The following is a 22,213-nucleotide window of genomic DNA, read 5'->3' as shown; positions in this document are numbered from 1 at the left end:
CATGAAAAACTAGATAGGTGTGGTCGGGTAACTGGAACCAAACACTTTTTAGGTCTTATATATCCCCCCGAGCATCTCCATTCCAAAGTTTAACTTTACAATAAGTCAGAAGAATTTCAAATATGTTTAAACCAAAGAAGGGAAATCCCTGCCAACTAAATAAATGTGATGAATTTAAGAAATCAATGAAGTCACGTCACACCTTTTTCCTTTTATCTGTAAATATGTAGATATCTTTTTGTGTGTTGTCATTGATTTCGTTTGTTTTGGTTTTTCGTTCTGTTTGTTTGATATTCTTTATGCTATATCATATTTTCTTTGTTTAGTATTATTGTTCATTTCTATATTTTGTATACGAATGTAACTATGTATTTGATTATTTATTTATTATCTATATGTACGCCTTGTATTTAGTTACTTCCCATATTTACCAAGTCCATAGACTAGATTAGTGAACTATTTCCATGCTCCCCACTAGAACATTCTCTTAATAATGATATTTTATGTTTGTACTGTGATTATCTTATGTTTCTGGTACAAAAAATAATTCAATTCGATTCAATTCCTCAGCATTTAATTCATTTTATGAGAAATGTCATTCATTCATTCATTCATTCATTCATTCATTCATTCATTCATTCATTCATTCATTCATTCATACACTCACTCACTCACTCACTCACTCACTCACTCACTCAATCAATCAATCAATCAATCAATCAATCAATCAATCAATCAATCAATCAATCAATCAATCAATCAATCAATCAATCAATCAATCAATCAATCATTCATTCAGTCATCACCATTAACAACATTATGTTAATGACATCTTTCTCATTAAATTGTAATCGTATGTGTTCAGATAAACGTTCAGAGCTCAATGGTCAATGACCTTTTAAAGTCAGGGCTTATTTATTTCTATTCGCTAAATTTGGCGAAATTGAATTAAGAATGATAGAATTTCCAATGATGCCGTCATCAAGTACAACAGGTGCTTATTTGTTGATGTTGAAAACTTCAGCCGCCTTGAGATAAACTCCATCTACCTTCTTCCAGATGACTAGAAATTTGCCGACAACCACACCGGTGCCATCTTCTTTGAACATTTCATAGTTGGTGCGTTCAAATGCCGTATATCAAGGCACATCTTCGTTATGCCTTTGGACTTTAAGTCATTGATAGCATCTACAACAGCTGCAATATTGTAAAAGAAAACAGACTGTTTAATACAAACTTGTGATTACTAATGCGATGGTTTACTGACAATGTCGTTCCACATCTGGCTCAAGTGTCAAGGTAATAGTTTGCTTGATTAACCGAGTTTCGATTCTGATTTGCTATGTACTCTTCTTAGTCGTCATGTCCCATGTCCCATGGCATATAGAATATTGTGTTGTATCGATGTAAGAGAATTATATCGAAGCCCGCCCACTTGCGGTCGGAAGATGTAATTTGAGATGAATCACACAAATGCATTCAGCTGCTAATAAAATATCGACGGATGCATAAGCTTGTGTGTGTGTGTGTATGTGTGTGTGTGTGTGTGTGTGTGTGTGTGTGTGTGTGTGTGTGTGTGTGTGTGTGTGTGTGTGTGTGTGTGTGTGTGTGTGTGTGTGTGTGTGTGTGTGTGTAACACTGTAATACTTATCTGTGAGCATAATATGTACTTTGTCCACTCCTTTCCCTCGGACGTGCTAAGCAACAAGTGTTCACACGTATTATTAATAAAGATCAAATTTACATCCGAACGTGAATGGTATCAATGCCAACCATATAAGAGTCATCAACTTGAGAGGGAGCTGTCATGTCATTTGACCATTTCAAACAGCAATGATCAATACCGTGACCTTGAGTACAGTTTACTGGTATGACCCTTCAATCAAAGTAGAGAAATTAGGGTACACTATGGCTATATTATGGAAGTTTGTACAATGTCCCATTATATTACAGTTGTTGAGCTTTGTAGTTCAAACCCCAGGCTGAATTGTCACAGTTCGCCGAAAAAAAGACATGTTAGAGTTACTGTAGTGCGTTCAATTGAAGAGTTCTGCGTCACAAATGCAACTTACCTTCATAACCTGTCTTTATTTCTTCACCTGGTGCCAAGAGTTTAAAATCTGCTGTGTAAACTCGTCGAAGAGACTCTAAGTCGGTATTACCACTTGCGAATAACTCCTCTATCTTACGATCTTGTTCAGCAATAGCTGCTTTTAAGCCGGAGTCAGCCATGATTGCTTTTCAGATAATAACCCGGAAGGACATCAATAAGGTCGTCATTTTGAACAAGACACACGTTTGCACAATGAGCGAGAAATGATAACTTGAAGGTTCTTTTTTCTGTAATCCACATTGGCATTATATACAAGTTCTCTCTCCAAGGGTCTTTCTTTTCTTCCGTGATTCCAATAAGTTATATATATATATATATATATATATATATATATATATATATATATATATATATATATATATATATATATATATATATATATATATATATATATAGTCCAACCCACGGCCATATATCATCTCAATGTGATGTGAAGTCTGAATATGACATTAGCTAGACGTTCGGGCAAGCCCTCACTGCGAACTTCATTCGCTTATCGTATCGGAAGAAACCCTGAACGTCTAGCAGCAAGACTAGCCTCTTGCCTGATAAGCGACTTTCTCCGACGTAAAGCTGGCGAGTTCCCCGTAAAAAAAGTGTTATTTCATCAGAGAAGAAGAAGTAGAGAAGACAAGAATTATTGAATGTACCAAAGAGATCCAGCGACAGAGTCTTGAACTATACTAGGAACACTGAACTAGCTTATGTGAACTCTGAACTTTTTAACTATTATAGTATTCATTTTGTCGTATTATGGTGTTTTTGTCTACCCAATGACTTTAGATCTTAGAAAAATATTTTTATTGTTTTTCTTGTTGTTCGGCAACATTATGCGCAGGTTTCATGGCCACTTGCATTATTAGTTGGAATAGTTTGGTTAAAACTTTTTATGTAGTCGTAGTTCAACAGAGAAAGCCAATGTCACTAGTTTATCTTGATTTCTCCAAGGGGATTCAAAATGCTCACATTCACTATTGCTATTTTGCTAGACGACATGTTTGTGAAACATATTCTGGTTTTAAAACTTTAAAAAAAGCGTCTGTAAACACCTTAAAATGACCTTCTCTCAGTCAGTTCCCTTCGGATTTACTTCGAGAGTTTTCGGGTATTTCCGGTCCCCTCGATCGACCACGCGATTTTGTTACATCATAAGGAGAAGTCGTTAGCACTAAGGCTATGATGAGCGTAGTCAACAGGTGAATAAAAATCAACAGCGTTGTGAAAAAATACATTGCTGATGGTTGTAATAGACATCAGTAAACAAAACTACAATCTACATGTCTTATCAACCAACATTTACCGATGTTTACTCATGCTATCTGACAAATTGTCAGTGTCTGTGGGTATAAATGCAAAAATACTATGTCCCCATATATAGCAAAATAAATCAAAACGGCTAGACTAGATATACATAAACACTTTTCATGTCGGGTGTTTCAAATTGAATGACTTTTATTGATCTTATTTTTTGTTATTTGCCGACAAGAAGCATTACAATACCATCGTGACGAATGACGAGTCTACGGCATATTTTAGACTACTGTACTCGCTGATGACGCATTTTGCCATTTAGCAACAAAGTAAACATATTTCATCTCGAATAAATATACTTGCTATTAGAATACCCATGGGAAACTTCAAGAAGGCGTATCAGAACATGCAGTGCAACATTATATTTGTTTGTCCCATAATAGTAGAGTAACTGATTGTATTTGCTCCGAGCACTGATGTGGAAGCACGCTCCAAGTCGTTGCATGTAAATAGCACAGTGTACCACTCAAAAGCCTGGTTCATATAAGTTACTTGCTAAATTTCGATGAAAATGATGTTAAAAAATAAGGTTTATTAACCGGATTATATTATCAGCAATACAAATTGTAAAGAATTACGAAATTTAACGAGTTTCGTGTTGCCATTTAATGACTTTATTTATCAACTCATGGAAGAAAACTTGTAAGGTTTCCCTTGTTGCTATATCACTTCATACAACAAGCCTATTTAATATTCATTAAAAGAATTTTGTAACGAATCATGGTATTCGAAGTATACAGTTTAGGAAACCAACAAATCAAATTTCACGATGTTTTCATGATCTTCTATATGATTGGACAATATTGACGTCAGCAATCATGGTTATGACAGAAAGCATGCAACTAGAATATGAGAAAGCACAGCCACCGAATGAATTACATCTGTAATTAGGTTCAAAAAATAAGTATTTGTCCAATGACCGAAGTGTGCGGAGAATAGGCTTCTTATGGATAGTGTCTGATATAAGTAATGCGGTGAAAGACCATGCAATGTTTTATAGGTGGTCAGGAGAACTTTGTAATCAATTCTGTATTGTACAGGCAACCAGTGCAGTTCCTTTAGTATTGGTGTAATATGTTGACGTTTCTTTACCAGTGTGATGATCCTGGCAGCTGTGTTCTGTGCATGTTGTAGTGGTTTGATGTGTTCATATGGTAGTCCGTAAAGAAGCGTATTGCCATAGTCGAGTTTGGAAGAAAGGAGGGCTTGAATCATTTGCTGACAAGTGTGTTTACTGAGAATGTGACCGATTTTGCGGAGATGAAATTGGATGGAGTGACAGGTTGCAAATATGTTTTCTGTATGTATGTATGTATGTATGTATGTATGTATGTATGTATGTATGTATGTATGTATGTATGGTGACAATCAAAGCTAACTCCTATATCCCTAGCTGAATCTGTTAATTGGATGTTACTAGAGCCAATCGAGATTTGGTTGATTGGACATGGCAGGTGGTTGAACTTAGATCTTATCAGCAGCACTTCTGTTTTGTCATCGTTCAGTTTTAATTTATATCGAGTCATCCAGCATTTGAAGTCATGAATTGCTGATTCCATGATGTCGACTGAGGGTGAGGTGTCTCATGGTCAAAATGATGATAAGTACAACTGATTGCCATCCGTGTATAGGTGGAAATTCAGATTATGTTGACGAATAAGCTAACCAAGTGGTGAGATGTATATGCAGAAAAGTAAGGGACCGAGCAAGGAACCATGTGGTACACCAGATTCCAGACTTTGGGATGCTGAAGAGATACCATTGATAGTTACTGATTGGTGTCGATTTCTTGGGTAACATGAGAGCCATTGTAGAGGAATACCGGTAATGCCAAAGTTGGATAATCTTGATAGTAGAATGTGGTGAATGTGATGTGGTGTCGAAAGCTGTGGAGAGGTCTAGTAGTACAAGAAGAACATATTTGCGGCATCATTCATTCATTCAGCACGAACAACATCGTGCGAATTATATACAGCATGTGTATGTGTAGAGATAAATGCCCACAGCTGGCCAATGACCTTTTAAAGTGAGCACTTATTTCTATTTGCTAATTTTGGCGAATTTGAATTAAACATCATAGAATTTCCAATGATGCCATCATCAAGTACAGCTGATGAATTTATTTGTTGCTGTTGAAAGCTTCAGCCACCTTGAGATAAACCCCGTCTACCTTCTTCCAGATGGCGAGCAATTTGCCTACATCCGCACTGGTGCCATCTTCTTTGAACATTTCATAGTTGGAGCGTTCAAATGCCGTGTCTCCTCCTTCGATTCCACCCACTTCCTGTATGTCGATGCGTATCTTTGCTATGCCTGCGGACTTGCATCCACTGATAACTTTTGCTACACCTGCAGTATTATGAAGGAAAACAGATTAATATAACATTGTGATTACTAATGCAACAATGGTGTACTGACAATGTATTTCCAAATCTGGCTCAAGTGTCAAGGCAATAGTATGTTTGATTGATTTGATTAAAATTCGATTATGATTTAATTCCTATATGCTCCTTTAGTCGTCATTGTATGTCCCATGGCATTCGTTTATAAAATATTGTGTTGTATTAATTTGCGAAAGAGAATTCTATTCTATCGAAGCCCTCCCCCTTGCGGTCGGAAGATGTATTTTGTGATTAATCGCACGAATGCATTCAGCTGATAATAAAATATCGATGGATGCACATAATCTCGAGATAGAACATAAGTCAATGTATGTACCCTTGGGTACTCACGTGTATTAACCATACGTCACGGTAAATAATATAGCAGCACAATGTAACAATGTAACACTTGACTGCACAACATATAGGTCGCATATATATATATATATATATATATATATATATATATATATATATATATATATATATATATATATATATATATATATATATATATATGACATTTAGTTGATACTTTATTTTTGGTATCACCTACAGTATGCAGTAGGTAGATCAAGTGTCTATACAAACGATCATTATTATATCTCCGCAACTTGTGCACGGGGTCATTTGAACTTTAGGGAATTAGTCTAGAAGATATCCCACAGGTTTATATCCCAAGCCGGAGTAAACACCATCAGGACAGCAGAGCACTGATTAGCATATGTACTCCGTCCATTCTTTTCCTCTGGACGTGCTAAACCACAAGAGTTAACGTTCGTACATGGTATTATCAATGAAGATCAAATTTACATCTGAACGTGAATGGTATTACTACGAACCGTATATAAGTCAAGAGAGGGAGTTGACATGTCATTTACCATATCAAACAGCATTGATAAATGATGAGTACGAATTCTTGTTATATCAATATCCGAAATGCATGTATACTTGTTATCTGGCTTAAGGCCCGGGGGCTTCTCCCCTTATTTGAGTAAATATAAATATATCAATATCCGAAATGCATGTATACTTGTTATCTGGCTTAAGGCCCGGGGGCTTCTCCCCTTAATTATTTGACTATCTATACGTATATGTGCCGCCCTTTGGGTTGCATTTTCTAGGTCTAAAATGAGGTCTGGTTTTTTTCGCGCTGCAGGTCTTAACTTTCATCTTTTGGTCAAAGTGGGTCCGGGCCTGGGGGTTCCCGCACTGGCCCCACACCGTGACCCCTACCAGAGCTGGCCACTGGCACCGCCCCCTCGTGGAGGACTCAATATCGTGACCTTGAGTTCAGTTTACTGACCCTTCAATCAAAATAGGGCATACTGTGGTCCTACATGTATTTTGGAGTTACTACAATGTCATTGGCAACACTTGTTGAATTAAACTCCAGGCTGAATTAATTGTTACAGTTCGCCGAAAAAGGATACGTTATAGTATAGTTTTTTTTTCAATTCAAGAGTTCTATATCACAAATACAACTTACCTTCAAAACCTGTCTTTGTTTCTTCGCCTGGTGCCATTATTTTTAAATCTTCTGAGTAAACTTGTCGAAGATTCTCCAAGTTGGTATTACCACTTGCGAATAATCCCTCTATCTTACGATCTTGTTCAGCAATAGCTGCTTTTAAGCCGGAGTCAGCCATGATTACTTGTTGTCCTTATATTGTAACGTACCTGGCCTATTTTACCACTTAATCTTATAGTTCAGATAATAACCCGGAAGGACATCAATCAAGGCTGACATATGTGAAAGACCCAATCGTTGGTCCTCTTATGCACATCCAGGCTTGTGTTGTAATTAATCACTTGATACCCGCCCACGTCAGGCACAAAGTACGCAAACAATGGTACACAGGAGTTAAAACTGAGAAAAGCTTGCTAAATACAAAGATTGTGAATAACCAGAATACTTATTGATTTACAAAATATATTTAAGTTATCTGTTAATATTAACACTGGCAAAACTGCTAAAAAAATTCATATACATCACAAAATTCCCTGTATAAAGAATCTTTAGCGGACCTTCAACAATTTCAAGGGGAGAGACGGGAAACTAAACCCCAGTCCATTACATTCAATTTTTTCTAAAAGTGGCCAATCCGAGTTTTCTCTAAAACATTGTCTTCACTCTGTTCAGATATGTCCAAAACATGGAGAAGTATTCTGTCAGATGTGAAAAGGGAAGCAGGTCTCATCAGAATCAACGGTAAAGGACTCAATCCCAAAGCAAATAAAATAATTACAAAAATGTTGGTTTTTATAGTGCTTTTCCACTTTGTGCTCAAAGCGCTTTACAATTATGCACGGATATATAGTGACACCACGACAATTTATACTTCAACTCCCTTGGGAGCATACAATCCATTGCAGCCTTTATAAGTCAGAGCCTATTTCTATTTGCTAACTTTTGCGAAATTGAATTAAGAATGATAGAATTTCTAATGACGCCATCATCAAGTACAGCAGATAAATTTATTTGTTGGTGTTGAAAACTTCAACCGCCTTGCGATAAACTCCATTTGCCTTCTTCCAGATGACTAGAACTTTGCCTACACTCGCACTGGTGCCATCTTCTTTGAACATTTCATAGTTGGAGCGTTCAAATGCCGTGTCTCCTCCTTCGATTCCACCCACTTCCTGTATGTCGATGCATATCTTTGCTATGCCTGCGGACTTGAATTCATTGACAGCATCTGCCACACCTGCAGTGTCATGAAAGAAAACAGACTGTTTAATATAAACTTGCGATTACTAATGCAATCGTGGTGTACTGACAATGTCTTTCCAAACGTGCCAGAAGTGTCAACGTAATAGTATGTTTGATTGATAGGGTTTCGAATTCTGATTTGCTATATACTCCTTTGGTCGTCATGGCATGTCTCATAGCATATAAAATATTGTGGTGTATTAATGTGTGAAAGAGAATTATATCGAAGCCCTCCCTCTTGCGGTTGGAAGATGTAATTTGCGATGAATCACACGAATGCATTTAGCTGCTAATAAAATATCGACGAATGCATAATCTCGAGATAGCACATATATGACTATATATACCCCTGGGTGCTCACGTGCATAGACAATACGTCACTGTAAACAATGTAACAGTGCTCAACACTTGGCTGCACAACATATATGCCGTCTATATGTATACAACATTTAGTTGATAACTTATTTTTGGTGTCACTACAGTATGCGGCAGGTAGTGTAGCTTCGTGACGTCACGTTGTAGATTCTTATCATTGTCTAATGACATATTCTATGATATTAGTTTGACCTCCACATCCGGCAGCTAGATCGTGTGTCTATACAAAGGGTCACTATCATATCTCTTGCACGGGATCACTTGAACTTTAGGGAATGTGCCTAGTAAATATCCCACAGGTTTATATCTTAAACACCACCAGGACAACAGAACACTAATTAGCATATGTTCCCCTGGATGTACTAAGCAACAAGTGTTTGTACATGCATTATCAATAAATATCAAATTTACATCCGAATGTAAATGGTATTAATGCGAACCGTATAAGAGTCACGAGAGAGGGAGCTGTCATGTCATTTGACCATTTTAGAATAGCATTGATAAATGATGAATATGAATTCTAGTTATATCAATATCCGAAATGCATGTCTACTGTTTTCATATCTGGCTATTCCCCTTATTTGATTATAGGTATACTAGTATGTGTCACCCTTTGGGTTGCGTTTTCTAGCCCTTCGTCTAAAATGAGGTCTGTTTTGTTCGAGCTGGAGAATCTAAAACGGGTCCACTTGGCATTATTATCGATTTTTGGTCGTCTAAAATGTGGTCCATTGTCCTGTACCAAATTATAACTGGCATTAATTATCCCAAAATGTTGCTTCCTGGGGAAAATGTATTAAGATCTAAACTTGTATCTTTTAAAAACCTGTAATTGTCTACAATGGGGTATTGATTTTTGATCAAAGTAGATATAAAATGGGGCCCGGGGTTTCCAACACTGGCCACACAACCATACCAGAGCTTGCCACTGGTACCGCGCCCCCTGGGCTTAGGTGACCCCCATGTCGTGACCTCGAGTATAGTTTACTAACCTTCAATCACAGTAGGGCATTATACTATGGCCATATGGAAATTCCTACAATGTCATTGGTAACACTTGTTGAACTTTGCATGTCAAACCCCGGGCTGAATTAATTGTCACAGTTCGCCCAAAATGGATATCGTACAGTATATAGTGCTTTCAATTGAAGAGTTCGTTATCACAAATACAACTTACCTTCAAGACCTGTCTTTGTTTCTTCACCTGGTGCCATGATTTTTAAATCTTCTGAGTAAACTTGTCGAAGAATCTCCAAGTCGGTATTACCACTTGCGAACAACTCCTCGATCTTACGAATTTGTTTAGTAATAGCTACTTTTAAGCCGGAGTCAGCCATGATTACTTTTTGTCCTTATATTGTAACGTACCTGGCCTATTGTGCCACTGTGCCATATATAGTTCAGATAATAACCCGGAAGGACATTAATGCTGTCGTCAGGTTGAAAAAAAAACGAGTACAAGTTTGCACAAAGAGTGAGAAATAATAACTTGAATGTTCTTTTTTTCTAACAGCAATTCACATTCAATTGGCATTATATACCGGTTTTCACTCTTAGGGTATTTCTTTTCTTCCTTGATTCCCATGAGTTGACCTCCTTTCCTCCGTCAACTTAATGAAATTAACTATCGAACTAATAAATTAATATATTTCCTAATTTCAGAAAATGTCGCTGGAATATGATCCTGTGGGTTCGTTCGCGATGCCTTTTTGTCTACTTTGATTGAGTTTGGAGAGACGTATCATGGGAAAACTCAATACAGCGGCCGGCCATGCATGTTGAATCCTAGGGTAACTTTTCTTTCTTTTTCTGCAATTTGTTTCAATATGTTCTGTATACTTCTGTTCAATATTGATTAAATAAATAATATTAGAGTATTCCATGGATGCCCATCAATCAAATTTGCCTCTATTACAGAAGTTTATTTATTGTTGGTTGATTTAAACACAAGCTACTCATATAGTAGTCCAGATTTAAGAAACTGTTGTTAGAAAATGGTCATGTACATGATGGCAACTCTTTTAGGATAATGTGATAGTGCTAAATCTAACAGGTGTGCATGCAAGGCAAAATTTTGATATTTTACCACTCAAATTAGCATACAATTTTACATAAATTGATCTTCGACTTCCTGCAAATATTTGATAGAAAAGAAACATCTTTGAGTAAAACACTTTTAGAAACCTTCAAAATGTTTTCTGGGCCCACTTTTGACCAATGGAGATATTAGCAAAGCATCATGGATAAAGTAAATATACGCCAGCTATGTTGGATCCTTTAGCATCTTTGGGATTTGTTCTGTATACAGTTTTCCTTCTATGCTGAAGAAATATCATAATAAACAATAAGTGAATCATTGTTAAAGGGATTTCATGAGTGTTCACCACTGGACTTCACACTGTACAGTGGTGTCAAGTGAGAGATCATAGGTCTAGATCTCAAATTGTCATGTGACTACTTATTCCAAACATGTACCATGATGGTGTTTAGCTGTTCTTATGTGCCCTCTAAGTACTCAGGTGGTGAATGATATATGCCTTCCCTCCTTTCTATCGCGGCTTGCAGCTTGCCCACCAGTTCAGCCCAGCCCTCGGCCTACCCAATATTGTGAATGATTTACCCAGGAAAAGTTCGTGCTTTCCACTATACAAACAACTCATTTTGACGTACACAATATGCGCCACTCCCCACAATTGCATGTTTTCCATTCCGACTTCCCATTGCAATACTTCCTTTTTTGCTTCCCTCTCACTACCGATCGAAAACATTTCCCGCCCCCCCCCCCATGATAAATTGTGTAAGAACAGCTTTGACAAGAACAGCTTCGTTCACTGCACCTGACTCTACAACGTACTTTAGTGTCGACATCCAAATATAAGACAAAACTGAACACTCTCGTACGTAGCTACAACCATAACATCGACTGGGATTCTGTTTCCAGTATTGATACATGAAGGTGCACGTGTACATATAAACTACATGATTCCCGGAATATATGGGAGGTTGTCAACATCAGACGCTGCAATCCAAAGATCAGTAGAGATGGGGGTCATCGAACTTCCTATCATATCTACAATCGGCTATGATCATACCGCCACCTAGTGGTCAGCTGTACATATGGAATAGTCATCGTGACGAGGCTCGTCAACCAAGACAGATCGAAAGCTCAATGCTAAAAACTTTGAACTGCTTGTGTGTTATAACTTTTATAAATCATTTGATCTACCAAACTTCGAACATTGTGGTCATCTGCAGTATGTAGTTTTGATGTTTTTTAAGATTTCCACGAACTCTATGAGTATTATAGCTACTCATCATTAAAAAAAATAGGCTACCACTATGACAATGGGGTACACCTCTAGAAGTTCGACCTACATTGTGTTCCACATGTGACCTTAAACCTACATTCACGGAAACCAGTACGATACATATACAGACACAAACCTAATATAGTACCATAATGAAATGAGGGCGGATATCGGTTATTTTCACATTTCTAGATACTAGTTTTACAAAAAAAGAATTAAAAGTCAAAATTTACATTTCTGACAAGCATTTTGTCGTGAAGCAATTTGCATTTCATTTCAAAAAGGTGCAACCCCCACCTGTATTGTCTTCGGAAGCTCCGCTCGTTTGATATCAACCCCGAAATTCTACATCTACTATCGAAAGTGTTTTAATGTTTGGTGATATTTGCTGGGGAGGGAATATTCTGACGTAGGAAAGAAATATTATAAAATAGAAAAGGTAATAATCAAGAAATCGGACAAAGTGGTCGGTAAGCAATTGAACACATTTCAATCGATGTATATGTATGACTACTACCCAGTTGCCATCCTTAAGTTTAGCGACGACACACCTACTACATGACTGTCTCGACAGACAACGTATGGTGAGAAGTGGAAGGTTTCGTGTTCCAATGTGTCATCATTTTTTTTATCCCAAGCGCTGTAACCAAGTTTAATGGAAGATTATGTCAAGTGTATAGTTTTTATTTGCAATGTTTTATTCCGATCAAAATCTATGTATGTATTATTTTGATTTGTTCAATAATATTGCTTTGTTTATTTGTTTGTTTTTTACATAATGTTTTGTCGTTTTTGTATTTTTCAAAGCAGACATTTACATTTTTCCCTGTGAAAGTAATAAAATCTGTTGTATTGTATTGTATTATATTGTATTGTAATGTGTTGTGTTGTGCTGTCCTGTGCGCATGCTGTGTTGTGTTGTGTTCTATTTTGTAGATATTTCAGTGCATACAATTAATCTAATTGGTAAAACTCATTAATTAGGAAATAATTAATATCGATAGGTTTTGCTCAACAGTTCTAGTTATCAATTGGATAATAGGTCTGATTCATACCACGAGCAGTTATGCAGACCCTCGCCTTTACAAATCTCCAGGGGATGTGAACAATTGAACTAATAGCAACACAATAGCTGCTGGAATCATTTACAATTTAAATCAGGTAAACGTTTACATTGACCGTCCTCTACTGATCGAACGTCACTGTCTGTTGACGTTCACTGTGTCAGTGGTGGGTAGATCGACTGTGTATAGTTTAGCTAGTGTACCAGCAGCGATGGATGTGATTTAACAAATATTGGTATACTACTAGTCCAAACCCCGGATTTGATTTACGCTCTTTGAATACCAAGGACTTCATCCCAAGATCAGTCAACAGTAGAAGGAGCACTACCGTAGCTGTGAACGGTTGTAACGGACCTCAACGGTAAGTCACTAATATGTCGTGTGTCCATACTGGCTACATAATTTTTCCCCTGCTCGGCAAAATATCTTGGCAGTACATCGTCTGCAAATTCTGCAATGTAACTGTATAGTTTGTACAATGCGTTTAGCTTGTAACTCAACTTGTAATTCGAGCCTCAATGGGAGTGAAGGTCTTTGGTATTTGCAGTAGCGATCTCGGCCTCATAATAACTTCAATGCGTCAGTAGCGTGTTAATGGTCATTGTATTGAGTCTTTTGTGTGTCTACACGTGCTACATACCTATTGAAGACATAGGGTGTAACCAGTATGTAGCGAAAACAACGTTGACTGTTATTATACATTTATATAGATTTTCAACTTCAGTTAATCGATTTTGGGTGTGGACCACTTAGGGAGGTCCCAAACTATGTTATATCTCAGACCGTTTAGTGGTCTGAGGTTATACAGAGATTTACACAAGGGCTGAGCGAATGTTGCTCAGAAAAAGTTGTCAGAGTTGTAAGTTATAATTCCGTAATTGTCCCATAGACCCTCCACCCACGGTTGTCCTAACGAGTAATTGGTTGATTACACGAAGGATCGCATCCATGGTTTGGTTTCACTGTATGAATGAATATCATATATGTGAAGGCATAATAGTGAACCACCCTGTCAGATTTACTTCTGGGTTGTTTGGACTTAACATGGATGTATTGATGAACGTGTTTAGATTTGATGTGGGTACTAGGATTTAATGTATGACTCATTGTTCCATACTAAAGATCTGGTGTAATGGTATGCAACAAGTTAACAATAACAACAACTATAGACGGTGAAGGGGAAACACAGCACCAGATAGAACGCGTTGTCACAAGATTTGGGTGGCGTAACGCGACTTAATTCTAAAATGGGTTGCTGTCCTCTAAAGTGTACGGTACGGCGGAGTGGCTGGGATACCATTTTTGAATCCCAAACTGAGGTACATCACCACTGATGAACGTCGTCATGCTACCAACCAAGTAACCCAAACGTAAATGTTCGCAAACTTAGTTTTATGTGAGTCCTTGGAGTATACTGTCAGTATAATTACTCAAATGTGAGTCTGTATACATCCATAGTATAGACAACGGAGGGGAAACTCTCTGACTGCATCATAGACAGAAGAGGTAACACCAGAGTCAACTGTCCATGATTACATATATATATATATATATATATATATATATATATATATATATATATATATATATATATATATATATATATATATATATATATATATATATATATATATATATATATATATAGGAAGCATCTCCTGATATGACGAGTGATTTACTCACGTAACAGGCTTGTAGAGACGAAAAAACCCTACTTGTTTTTATTCTACCCTCAACACACACACACACACAATATATATATATATATATATATATATATATATATATATATATAGTTTTGGTAGTACTGGAACTCTTTCTTGGGTGTAACTCGGAGTTTCACGCATATTGCGATCATCAGACACACACACACACACACACACACACACACACACACACATATATATATATATATATATATATATATATATATATATATATATATATATATATATATATATATATATGTATATATATAAGGGGTGACTACAGGCTATCTACCACGGACGTTGGCATTTATATACGACTTGTTTGTGACCCTTGTCAACGTCTATATACAAGTACAGAGGACACTTGTAACCCGAGATTGCCAATGACTTTGATACAGAGTGAACGAGTTTTACAATATTCCTGTCAATGTCGAGGGGCACTGCCTTCGTCTTCGTTTTAATTATTGGGTGTCATTAATGTAGCATCGATCATCGATACATCGATATAAATCTTTCTATAAACTAATAACGATAACTCCTTCCACTATACGAGCTAAAGGTAGCGTAATTTTAGCTTTGGACCCAGTTTATTATTTTACCATAAAATTAGTTGTAAATGAAACTATCCATTCAAACGGTCTCTTACTCAGTTCCAGAGTATTAGATTAGTTGGTTTATACACAAACAATTATATAATACACAAGTGGGTTTCCACTGTCACTATTGCACTTGATGAATCATTTATTAAATTCTAAATTGACAGTTAACGGTTCTATAAATTAATAATATGATAATCACAATTAGCCATAATTATGGTAATTGATCTGTCATTTGGTTGTCGTTCCGATCATTTTCTTATTATTCCACAGCGGGCAAAGCCCTAAGGGGGATACTACGTTAGGTTCTGTCCGTCCGTCCGTTTGTGTGTCCGTCCATGCGTCCGTCTGTGCGCGAGTCCAACCGTGCGTGCATGAATCCATCCACACGTTTGTTGTACTTGTATATCTGATGTGAACCGGCCAAATCCTTTCATGAGCAAATGCACAATCTTTAATATTGCTAAAATTTCAAATCTGAGCCGATGGCGGCTATACATACATAACATTTGACACATGAAAAATCTTGAGTAATTTTTAACTGAGGGGCGGCCATATTTGTCTTTTAAACACACACACACATATGTTAGTACACTAGCTAAGGCATATATAAATGTGACGAGGACTTGTTGATTGATCAATTGGATATTGGTTTAATCGAGACCCATTGTTCAATGTATGTTTAAACAGACTAATGCCTTTAAATTTCACTATATACATCCACGAGAAAGAACTTCGACAGTCATTCACAAACATGCCTACGATTACTGCATTCGAAACTGCATAATCTAGTTGTCATATTTACGCAACACAGAATACAAATCATTTCCTGATTCAAGTAAATTGAACCTCACGATACTAGTCTTCTCCACGAGTGTTTTTTGAGGGGTGCACTGCCCCTCTATTATGAAGGGCCACCCCTCTGTTTGTATTGATTTGATTTTGCTGTTACAAAAGTTTGGAATTGTGGAAGTGAAATAATTCCTTTAGTCATTTGTATTTTCTCACTTGCTTAATGTATCATTGCTGAAAATAGGAATTAAATTGATTTTAAGCTTAACATTTATTTGTATTGTCAAATGTAAATAATCTGAAAATATGCTAATGGTATGCAAATTAATATGTAAATGAGGTCACCCTTTCCTTTGTCAAAATTGTGGAGAACCTAGAATTGTAATTTTAACAATCAAACATTTGTACTCACAAGATAAATTCAATCCTATATTTAGCCATTGCCTTTATTATAAAGTCAAATAATATTGTAATAAATTCTCATTTGCCAATATAACGATACCATAACGATGGTGATTTTAATGTCAAGTATTTTAATAACGAAACCTATATTCAGTAATATATACTATAAAACCTATATACAGTAATATTCAATCGTATTATTTCCTTTTATTTTCATAGATTTCAATTTTCTCGTATTCAGAGAGAACGACGATTCATTAAGTTGATATTTTACAGTGCCTCGACATTAATTTGAAGAGAGCTAACAATTAAGTAGCTACAAGTTATTCATGACGCTAATAGTAGGTAAATATACTCGTGATCATAAATATTGAGTAAATATTTCCGATACGGTTTACTCACATAAAGTGAGTCTACACAGAGTAACAGTTACCTAACACCTTGGTTACATAGCACCTGATTCAACAAAGCAAAGAAAATAAAAAGATGAAGAAAGTTCAAATGGCACATAAGTCGTATTTAACATTTTGTTTTTAGATCACTGTACACCCGATATGAAAAAAATATGAAGTATTATAGTCCAAAGTAGAACTGTTACTTAAAACGCCGAGGATTACTGTGAAGCAGTTGTCAAATATTTGAAAGGACAAATCGAGTAGCGGTGTATTTGTACAACAGTATGGTTATTAACAGGAAGATCAATTTCCAGGATGATTACATCTGTACAAGTGAATTCAGAAACAGAGAGATGCCTTCGATATTATCACGGATGTATACACAGAGCCTGTTCACGTCGCAGATGTGTAATTTTAGCATGTTTTTTTGTATCTGTTTATGAAATTGCCTTTTTAAAGGAAAAGAAACGTTTAATATGATTAAGACACATCTATGTGGGTGAATAGTTATAAATAAATTTAGACTTAAATTATAGGATTATTCAAGCGTTTTTGGCGCAGTTCTAAGTTTAAATTTATTTGTAAGAAATATTTACGTGTTGAAGGTCATCGCGTGCGTGGACTGCTTATCAGTTCAACTTAATTGTAAACCACATACCGTGTAAACCAATGGTTGAAAAGCTTATTTGAAGCGCCAACAAATCTTGGCGAACTACTTATGCTATTGTGAACGAACGAGGATAAATGTAAAACACACCAGACAACTATTGTAACCTTACAGATAAAAGACCCAACAGCATCAAACACAAAAGACTTGTTTTGTTGCATTTTCTACCTTTACCCGGTTTACAATGTTTTCAACATAATCTGAATAACAATTAGTGAATACAACTGGCCATGATGACGATAATTCTATCGTGCAAATGATATGTGTGGTTTACTTACGATCAATGAACAATGGGAATTAGCTAGCATCTGTTTTCAAGTGCATGTTTTCCACTGTTGAGACTTGACCAAGGGTGAAATTGTCTTGCGTGTTTGTTCAAAAGCAAGATTTTTATTTGTAGACAAACAGCCTCCAGTTTAGAAATTGTACAAAGGTGTAATTCTTATTGTTGTATGACAATTATAAACCAAGCAGTCCACCCTCGATTTGAAACCTTATCCAACCTAAACAGTCTGACTTAATGTTTCTCTTGTACTTCATCGTGTAATACACAGAAAGATTCAAGTGGGCCTTGTTTAAAGGCCAGGGTTTCAATTCCAGGTTTTTGCATTAGTATTATCTTATGAGTGGAGCCATATATATAATTACAAAGAGTTTGGTTCTGGGCCAACTTTTTTCTAAAGCTCAGCCAGACAGTTTTTTCACATCTGATTGGAACTAGGCTTTTAAATGTAAGTATAAATATATCTGACGTAGAACTGTAATTACTTTAGTAATGAAACTTGTTGCTGCGTTCCGTTACGAGTGATGACGGGATATGGTACGTACATGTTAGCCCTCTACAGGTCAAGTTCATGTGAAAGACTAATAGCTGTGACAGGCTAGATCAGGGATACGAGTCTCGTCACAGTACGCTACCGAAACACCGTCAACGTTCAATTTGGTGATCTCTGAAATGTAAACAGGCCATTTAAAGACAGTGAGAACGCCGACCATAATGATGGTTGATGTTTATTATACATACGATTGTCAAGGCCAACCAAATTATGACCTCTCATAACCCCATCAAGTTTAAATCCAGTCTCATATGACCATGGATTTAACGATTTGTTAGCAAACGTAAGTGTTTAATTACGTGTTCTACTTTCAACAAGGCCATGATTATGATAATATTATCCCTTACTCAACTTAGACTTCTAATATGTAAATATTGAATAGTCATTCATTTAGAGGAGCGGATAAACGTACTTTCTGACTAGAATCGTTCACTTTGTGACACAAGCATGAAATTTTGTAAAAGAAGCCCCAATGTTTAGGGGTTACGAAGTCGGAAAATAACGTTAGCCACTCGACAATCCAATATGGCGGTCATTTTTCAAGTTGGCCGCCAATCCAAATTATTCAAATATGGTGGCGCTTCAAAATGAACTGCTGCATTCATACAAGTGTCTCGCCATACGTTTTTGATCATACACTGACAATCGTATTTTACAACTTATGAAGAACTGAATACTCAGGCTCGATAGTGTCTGAAATCACATGTAAAAGTATGGCATTTCTGGACGGATAAACATCTGATTTCAAAATCATATTCGTAACCTTGTGTTGTACATGGTAAGTCGTAAAAGGATATCTCTCCGAGTCCAGTTCCTTAGTCATCCATCACTTTACGTCGTATCAAGTTATATTCCATTACTTATGAATTAAAGTAAATTTGACCATCATTTACTCGCTTCCTGGTTTCCGTGGTCTATGAATATTAGAAACTTTTCCTAAGTATGTCCCATTGACAACATTGACAGTTTGATAAAACGTAATAATAAGAATGCCCTTACCATTAATTAACCGAATTTTGCTGACGCGCGGTAAATCGAATCACTTTTATAAAGACATCCATCATTTGACAAGCAAAATACAATCTGGTTTATTTGCGTACAATAGACCTGAGTCACTCAGCGAGCTAAACCAACTCTAATTTCAACATTTATGATCTCTACACAATAGACGTCTACTTCTCACGCTTGGAGTAATCTCAGATTATTCAATTGACATATGGTCATATGATGGGACTGTACACGATAGAGGTTATGAAAGGCCATCATTGCCCTACCAGAATAGATAAATGATGACATTGGAGAGAGAGAGAGAGAGAGAGAGAGAGAGAGAGAGAGAGAGAGAGAGAGAGAGAGAGAGAGAGAGAGAGAGATACATAGACAGACAGACAGACAGCCAGATAGATAGACAGACAGACAGACAGCCATACAGACAGACAGACAGACAGACAGACAGACAGACAGACAGACAGATAGATAGATAGATAGATAGATAGATATATAGATAGATAGATAGATAAATAGTCATAGACAGTGAAACAGAGGGATGGAGACAGACACAGCGACAGAGAGAGATAAAAAAGGACGGACAGACAGTCAGACAGACAGACATACATACATACATACATACATACATACATACATACATACATACAGACAGACAGACAGACAGACAGACAGACAGACAGACAGACAGACAGACATACAGCGGGGAGGGATGGGACAGTCGGAATACCCAGGGCAGTTGTTGGACGAAAATCACTGTTGTTCAAGGCCATTCGCAGTCAAACCTACACATAGACTCCAAATAACTAATTACAAATAGTAACACTAAGTTTTTAAGCTACTAGAATGACGTTTTCACTGAAATGTCAAGATCATTTGCGCTGTAAATATAGTAAAGCATATGTCTGTGATTCTAGGCTTAGAATCTTGAAATGAGATGACCCATTTGTTAGGTTAAAATTAATGGAGATAGGTACGGCAGATATGATAGAACGCGACACGTCATTTTGTTGCCCTTTTGAACCGTTTTTTGTTTTGCTTTCTTCAAAAGTTCATAAAAAAAATCAATAAAAGTGAATGCCCATCAATTAGAGAATTAATAACAACATTATTCAAATTGCATTCGCACGCAACCACCCAACAATTAATCATCGCAACACCTTTATTGACAAAAAAATTAACGAAAAGTGAAAGACCTAATTGAGAACTATGAAATATTATATAATTCAATTACGACGTGACAGCTGCCAAATCTACCATTAAATTATGAGGTTAGTGTATGAAAGCAAACCTGAATCAAGCTGTGAGTTGAACGGAAACTGTTTTATTCGGGCTAAAAATATGTCTGTATACTTTCTAAGCAACCTATAGAGAGCTTAACAACCACAGATGATGTTAGTGTTCGGAGGTAGCCTAGGTAGCACGGTATTTACGACATGACGTTTTAAAAGCAGGTCTTGAACAGTCACCAATTTTCCATCAATTACAGCTAATTACATTTTTTTAATATGTTAAGGTTTATTTTCTTATTCGACAGGACCCAATGTCGCCCCCATGTGGAGAATGTTCATGTGTTGTGATTACTGTCCTTATGAAGAGTGATTCACCGTTATAACATAATTGAGATACTATATCACTGAGGCACTTCGACATATAACAGCCATGACTGTAGCAGTACCAAGCCAGATGTGACGTTTACAGTATTTCGTGAATGAACTGTGGAATGACGGATCAAATTTAAAGCTATAGGCATTGGTGGTGACCATATAAGCACCAGTAAAGGAACTTAGATAGTTGGTTCTGCATTGAAGAAGATTTCAATGTAACTTCGCGGAAAAAAAAAACTAGCTTCAGTAAGCGTTCTAATTACCTTGCCTGTAGTGACACCTGTTGTGTGTGTGTTGAATGTTGTTCTGCTCTCATTTTATACTGACGATGGCAGGATCAACGATGAAGAAAACGTTCACATTTATAATAATTTCGGTATTTTGTATTACCGAAAGTACCGCTGATCTGTGTGCGGAATTTAACGATGATCGTCATGGATGTGATTGTAGTGAACTAGACAGTGGTGAAGGAGTAAAAATTGACTGTACAGACAGAGCACTGAGGAATTTTCCGACTGGTCTGCCAGACGTTACAGTTGTTCTGTGAGTATACTGAGTTAACGTTTAAAATGATAAGAAATAGTGGGGTATTTAGTCATTTTTGTTGGAGGGGAGTGAGGGTTAAAAGGATTATGCTTGATTAGTATAATATCAGTTTACAGTTAGTGGATTTCTTGATAGTCTTGGGCTTTTGTGAAAGACATTCTTTCACTTAACCTATGAGCTGAAAGGCTAGTCAGATTTTGTACACGAAAACATCATGGTGTTGTATTCAGCTTCGGGGGAGTTTTACTATGGAAAAAGGGAACGTTCGAACTCACAGGGAAATATTTATTGACGGATTTCTTTTTTGAACAGCACTGACGTTTTTATGTTTGAAAAGTCCATTGCAGTGTTACTAAGTATAGATTGCCATTGTATATTATATTCAATTGTGTACAC

The 22,213-nt window shown here is 36.6% G+C and overlaps 1 protein-coding gene and 1 long non-coding RNA gene across 2 annotated transcripts; both read right to left on the bottom strand.

Annotated features, from left to right (window-relative positions):
• Positions 1-963: 963 nt before the first annotated feature.
• Positions 964-2,232, bottom strand: LOC144453911 (uncharacterized). The gene is made up of 2 exons (XR_013482453.1): positions 2,073-2,232; positions 964-1,197 (listed from the first exon to the last, which is right to left on the bottom strand). It is a non-coding gene; the product is annotated as an uncharacterized LOC144453911 (long non-coding RNA).
• A 6,051-nt stretch (positions 2,233-8,283) lies between these two features.
• Positions 8,284-10,230, bottom strand: LOC144433242 (uncharacterized). The gene is made up of 2 exons (XM_078121551.1): positions 10,071-10,230; positions 8,284-8,513 (listed from the first exon to the last, which is right to left on the bottom strand). Exons 1-2 carry the CDS (start codon positions 10,228-10,230, stop codon positions 8,284-8,286), a joined length of 390 nt encoding a protein of 129 aa, XP_077977677.1.
• Positions 10,231-22,213: the final 11,983 nt, after the last annotated feature.

The sequence above is a fragment of the Glandiceps talaboti genome, chromosome 3, assembly GCF_964340395.1.
Source record: "Glandiceps talaboti chromosome 3, keGlaTala1.1, whole genome shotgun sequence".
NCBI lineage: Eukaryota > Metazoa > Hemichordata > Enteropneusta > Spengelidae > Glandiceps > Glandiceps talaboti.
The sequence above is the reverse complement of the archived record's forward strand: the minus strand, read 5'-3'. Positions and strand labels throughout refer to the sequence as shown.

Excerpts from the sequence above, each read along its gene's own strand:
- LOC144433242 (XM_078121551.1), bottom strand. The coding sequence starts at position 10,230 with ATGGCTGACTCCGGCTTAAAAGTAGCTATTACTAAACAAATTCGTAAG. Across the intron at positions 8,514-10,070 it reads AACAAAGACAGGTCTTGAAG|GTGTGGCAGATGCTGTCAAT; the intron begins GTAAGTTGTATT and ends ATGACACTGCAG.